General features: G+C 42.5%; 1 protein-coding gene across 1 annotated transcript; it reads left to right on the top strand.

The window, feature by feature from the left end:
• Positions 1 to 2009: 2009 nt before the first annotated feature.
• On the top strand, positions 2010 to 5543 carry LOC149839824 (uncharacterized). The gene is made up of 3 exons (XM_090004248.1): positions 2010 to 2688; positions 4263 to 4479; positions 4569 to 5543. The coding sequence occupies exons 1-3, from the start codon at positions 2512 to 2514 to the stop codon at positions 5072 to 5074; spliced, it is 900 nt and encodes a 299-aa protein (XP_089860374.1). The 5' UTR covers positions 2010 to 2511; the 3' UTR covers positions 5075 to 5543.
• Positions 5544 to 5780: the final 237 nt, after the last annotated feature.

Genomic DNA, 5780 nt, shown 5'->3' with positions numbered 1-5780 from the left:
TCATGACATAGAGGAGGACTACTATCTTTGTAATTTCTTTCAACTACGTGGGCAATCGTATTATACTTATCCAATAGAGTGGTGGAACTGAAGAGGGGCCCACCTCCGGAGGCCGGGAGCGGCGTAACTCCTTCAAATTCGGCCGACGTGGACAATCGAGATGACGTGTCGAACTTGTCATCGCCTCGCCCGCGTTCGGATCAAAACTTCTCGCCCAAGAAAAACTATAATCCCTAAAAAACCCCCGGGTCTGCGGGTAGGTGTTATCCCGAGAAAAAGTTACATAAATACCCTCATCAAAGGCACAATTCCATCAGAGTCTCCAGCGGTTCCGATTCCAGGAGGGCTTATTGGGACTACTGGTTTGAGTTTGTTTCAGACTTGCGAGTAGGGGTGGCAATCGGGTCGGGTTGGCGGGTCAGCATACCTCAACACGAACCTGACCCGTTTATTAAATGGGTCGGCTGTGGCAAACACGAACCCGACCCATTTATTAAACGGGTAACCCAACATGACCCTGTTAACCTGTTTAATAAATGGGTTGGGTCGGGTAAACGGGTTGGTGGGCAGGTCAGGGTCGGAGTCGGGTAAATGGGTTGACGGGTCAGGTTCGATAAATGGGTTGACCCATCTGCCTAACCCGTTTATTAAACGGGTCAGCTGGGTTGACGGGTTGGCATACCCCTAACACGAACCCGACCCGTTTAATAAACGAGTTAGGTGGGTTGACCCGTTTATGACACGAACCCATTTAAGCCAAACCCGAACCCGCCTAAGAGGCGGGTTGGCGGGTCGTGTCAGGTTTTGTCACCCCTACTTGAGAGGTTATCAAATATTCAATCTATTCGAGTACTCGAGGACCGAAAGCCTGAATCTACCACTGATCAAGTTGTGAAGCTTGCATCACCACTGTCAAGGATCAACTTGACTCACTTTGAAATGACAGTGGACCGGGGTGGGGGTGAAGACCTTAGGGATGGCAGTGGACCGGGGCGGGGATGGAGGACAGGGTCTTCACCCCCTGTCCCATCTCAAAATCCTGCCTTTCATCCCCGCACGAGTTTTGATTTTAACCTCTATCCTTGCCTTCAACGCTGATTCAAACGGGGTGAGGTGGGGTAGGGCTCCGTTTCTTCTCGGTTCATTGCCATCTCTAAAGAAGGATTGGAGACAAGACAGAACTGAGCAAGAAAGGGATCGAAATGAGGCGTGGCAGGGAAAAGAGTAAGTCCATCCCCACACGGGTTTTGATTTTAACCTCATTCCCATCTCATGTCCTCCATCTTTGATCCAAACGGGGCGAAGTGGATGGGGACCCGTTTTCTACCAATCCACTATCATCCTTAAACCCGCTGGCTTCTAAGATGTTGCCCAATGCAGAAAGAGCAGTAGCTGATAGCATACTCAAATACAGTTTCTTTTTGGTCATGTTTGGGAGCCTTGTGACTGGATGAAAACACGGTTTGGGTGTGTTGCCAAAACGTGATGTTGAGAGATGAGTTGCCAAAAACATCTTTTTGTGAAATGTGTTGGGCCTGCCAATACCAGTCCCATTGCAACACCACTGCTCTCAAATAGAGTCCCAGAGCAGGGAGGAAACCACAACACAACCGCCGATTCAAGGCTCTCAAACATAGCCTGTTGATTTAGTTTTTCATGGTCTCTTAGTGCCTTCACCATGTTTCTTTGAACCCAGTGGTTGGGTCTTCTACAATTGATGGTTCTCAACAAACATACGGCCATAGTTATCAGAAGTTTTCAGGCTTCAAAAGTTTCACTTTTTTTTTTTTAAGGAAAACTAACATCAAAATTTGGACCTACAAAGCATGGGGCCTTCAAGGGTACGTAGGACATATTTAAAAAATGCAAGGGCAAGCAAACGGATGATACAAAGTCAAAAATAGGTAGAGGGATACATGAGTCATTTTTCAAATTTCTGAGGACAGTTTTCCTTATCCAACCCAAGATCCTCGCCTATATAAAGCCCGGGGGCTCCGTCGTCTTCCCCGTCCGTTGGGTTTCTGGTTTTCCGCCACCCTCTTGATCACCGTCATCGCCATTTCCCTTCTTCTCCCCCAAAGAAAAACTCAAAAAAGCCCCCGAAAAAATTACACGAGTTTTCCGCTACTCAGACGAATTAGGGTTTCTGAATTCTGTCTCTGTCTCTCTCTCTCTCTCTCGATCGATTCCCTGGAGGAGGAGGAGGGGCGTAATCGTCCCGAGTTTTTTTTCATACGAGAAGATTTCAAATTCAGACCCTTTGCGACGGTTTTTTTTCCTCCTTTTTTCGGTAGAGTTGGGGGAGGTGAATTAGGGTTTTCTCGTTTCGAGGGTGGAAATTTGATTTCTTGGCCTTCATATTCATCTGGAGACGGAATTCTTCGGAGGAAGGAAGGGAGGGGTTTCTTTTTAAGTTTCGGGGGTTTCTTTTTGGGTAAAGCTGAGAACGTGGGACTACGGGGTGGCGGAGCCGCCGGTGGCTGTCACAGGGTTTGGAGCCTGGCGGACGACATGTGGGTCGGGATCGACGGGCGGGGCGGCGACGGTTTCAGCCATGAGAGCGAGTACGACTTGGCTCTCTTGGTGAGGGATTTCGTGGAGAACGAAAGCCCCGGGGCGGAGTCTTGGTGCAGCAGCGACAGTGATTCCGGATTCGTCGATCTCGCGCAGTGTGCGAAGAAAATCCACGTGAGTCTTTCTAACGGTGCTTTTTTTTTTTTTCCTTTGAATTTTAGGTGACGTTGTCTTTTGAAATTATGTGTTTCTTTCCTATATTCAATTCAATTTATGAAACTTACAAAATAAGTCGATTTTAATGGTAAAACGTTTGTGTTATGTGATCATCTTATGCATTTTTTCTCTAACCTCTTTGCCTGGTTAATTTTTCTAATTTAATATCGGAATATTATAATTGTTGTTGATCTGAGGTAAGAAATGGTTTTATTTAGATTTGCCATCTAACTGGTTTCTATAATTGTCCAATAATTTGGTGTCCTTGGCTAGGTTTTGTTGATGATGATTGCATTTAAATCACACGAGATTCAATAGTTAATTTTCCAATAAGTTGGGTTTTTTTGCTGGGTTCATTCTTTGCGTTGATTGCATTTGTATGTTTTATTAAGCACCTTTATGGTTGGTATTTAATGGATTATAAATGTTTGTTCACTATAACTGATTGTTGGTGTTATTGTTTTCTTGTTGTTACCGCTATTTGTTTTCCATGGTTAATTTAAAATATCAGCTGCGGAAATTAGATTGGGAACAAATCAGTAGTTTCTGTATGATACTTGCCTAGAATATGGCCTTCCTTACTTGGAAACTTGTATATTGAAATCTATGGAATGATATACTTTATCTCTCGAGTTGCTCTGTTGATATGGATGAAGTTTGTCAATGAAACGAAGCATCCATGAATTCAACATAGCGGTATAGTTTTGTTTATACTCTAATGGTAATTGCTTTGATGTTTTTGGCAAGTCTTGGTATGAGACTGGAGAGTCGTTTAGCACCACATTGGTAAATGAAATTCGTGTTCTCTTGTGTCAGTCAGATTCAAAAGGAATGTCAGGTATGAAGTGTGCCACCAAAAAGCGGAATTTGTCAATGCGGTAATAGTAGAGTTGTAACCCAAATTTTCCAAGGAAGTTGGTTGCTTGCTATGTTGGCTGTGCATGCCTTGATTGCATAACCATGTGCTGAATGAAAATCTGTGTGTCATGTCTGTCATTAACTTTTAAAAGATTCTTGGGGAAAAGTTTGTCACCAAGTGGTCCATTGCATTGTGTGCTGCATTTATATATAGAAGCAATCGCAAGATTAGTTGTGACTAGAAATTTTGCCTCTTCAGATGACTGTGAAAGGTGAAAGAGCATGGTTTTGGTCCCATGTATTTCTGTTCTCATGAGTCGCTCAGTTTGTCTCTCGATAAAGTTCACAGAATGCATGTCTTTTCTTTTATTTGAGTCATTTTGGTTCCAACTAACATTTTAATTTCCAAGAGTAACAAGCTTTTGTGCCTTGGGATTTTAAAATTTAGTTGATGCATGGCTTTTAGAAAAATGTGATTAGGGAAATGATTGAACCTCTTTGTTTTCTGTTTTCCCATGCTTGATGGAATGATCACCATCCTCCTCTCTGTAATGAGGATTGCAGAGTGCATTAGTTTGACAGTCTCTATCTGTCTCAAAAGTATTTGTGAAATGGATACCATTTTGTAATATCGATTGCTGACTGCATTTTTTTGACATTGTGTATGATTGCAGTACTTGAGGCATTCAGCTGATCAGTCTGAAGATGATTTGTCAAAAACAACAAGTTTGCTAATTCTTTCTATTGGTGAGATAGAACTTTGGCATATGAAAGCCAGCCCATGCAATTGCAGCTGCATTCGTTGGTCACTCGTTAAGCTTCTGAGACTTTCTGGTTATGATGCGGGTATATGTATTTCCAAATGGCAAGGCTCTGACAAAGTTCCTGGAGGTATACCTTTCTTCTCATGGACCGTCTTGGTTTCCTTCTGCAATGATATTGGTTTTGATTTGCAGCATCCCCTCCGCATTTTTTTTCAGGCAATCATGAATATATCGATGTGGTTTTAAATGGGAACACCGGGAGCTCTGATAGGATAATCATAGATATTGATTTTCGCAGCCACTTTGAGATTGCTAGAGCTGTTGAGTCATATGATGCAATGTTGAATGCTCTCCCTGTGGTTTATGTTGGTACTCTCTCCAAGTTAAAACAGTTTCTCCATGTCATGGTTGATGCTGCGAAGTTCTCGTTAAAGCAGAGTTCCATGCCTTTTCCACCTTGGAGGTCTCTTGCTTATCTTCAGTCAAAATGGCAGTCTGTGTATGAGAGAAAGCTTCATCCCGATGACTCAATTGCTCTTGGTTCATGCTTTCATGATAACCAGTGTGTGGAGCATCTGAGAAGGCTAAAGGTTTTCCTGCAATCAGAAACAAAGGTAGAGCGTTTGTTCAAGCCTATCGTCAATGACAATAACCGGAGGCCGAAAATTGATGGCCGGAGGCTGAAAATTGATGGCCGGAGGCATCCTGTTTACGTTTCCTGATGAAGATACAGGTTGACATAATACACACAAATTAGTTTGTTTGTTTATATGTTGAGAAGTGGTGGTTGGGGGATTTTTTCTGTGGAACGGATGCTCCCTGCCTCAAATAAGCCTGAATCCAAAAGCTAAAACAGGAGGACCGATTGCCAGTTATCATGTGGAGTTGAGACATCTTCATTTGTTTTCCCATTCAAACACCGAACTACAGGATAAGCTATCCTGAAACCTGGAGTTCTGTTTTTCCCTCTAAAAAATTCTCTCGTCTAATTTCGGTTGAGATGCCCCAGTAGGAATTTGGGTTGATCCTGCTGCATGTTATTCTTTATCATGAAAATATTTTGGATGTATTCTTTTGAGGAAAGTTTGGCTCTGTCTATGGTTAACTGAGTGAATTTTTGGTTTGTTTGTATTTTTCATGATAAGTGAAATGAATAAATGTTTTATACTTGTTTTGATGAGCAGGGAAAAATGTTGCATGTTTTGTTTTTTTGTTGCTACACATTAACCTATCTTTTGATGTGATATTTACATTGGCAATCTGCTGGCCAGCCAGCATTAAAAAATACGAGACATCATTAATGCCATGCCATTCTAGGCATATTTGATTATGCATTTGCAATGAGGAACTTTTGCTGTTTATGGTAAGCATAACAGAGTATCAAATATTTAAATCTGCACAATTTGACCCCACATGTCTCTGGCTGTC

This window comes from Nuphar pumila, chromosome 4 (genome assembly GCF_984573655.1).
Source record: "Nuphar pumila chromosome 4, dmNupPumi1.hap1.1, whole genome shotgun sequence".
Classification (NCBI taxonomy): Eukaryota; Viridiplantae; Streptophyta; class Magnoliopsida; order Nymphaeales; family Nymphaeaceae; genus Nuphar; species Nuphar pumila.
The sequence above is the reverse complement of the archived record's forward strand: the minus strand, read 5'-3'. Positions and strand labels throughout refer to the sequence as shown.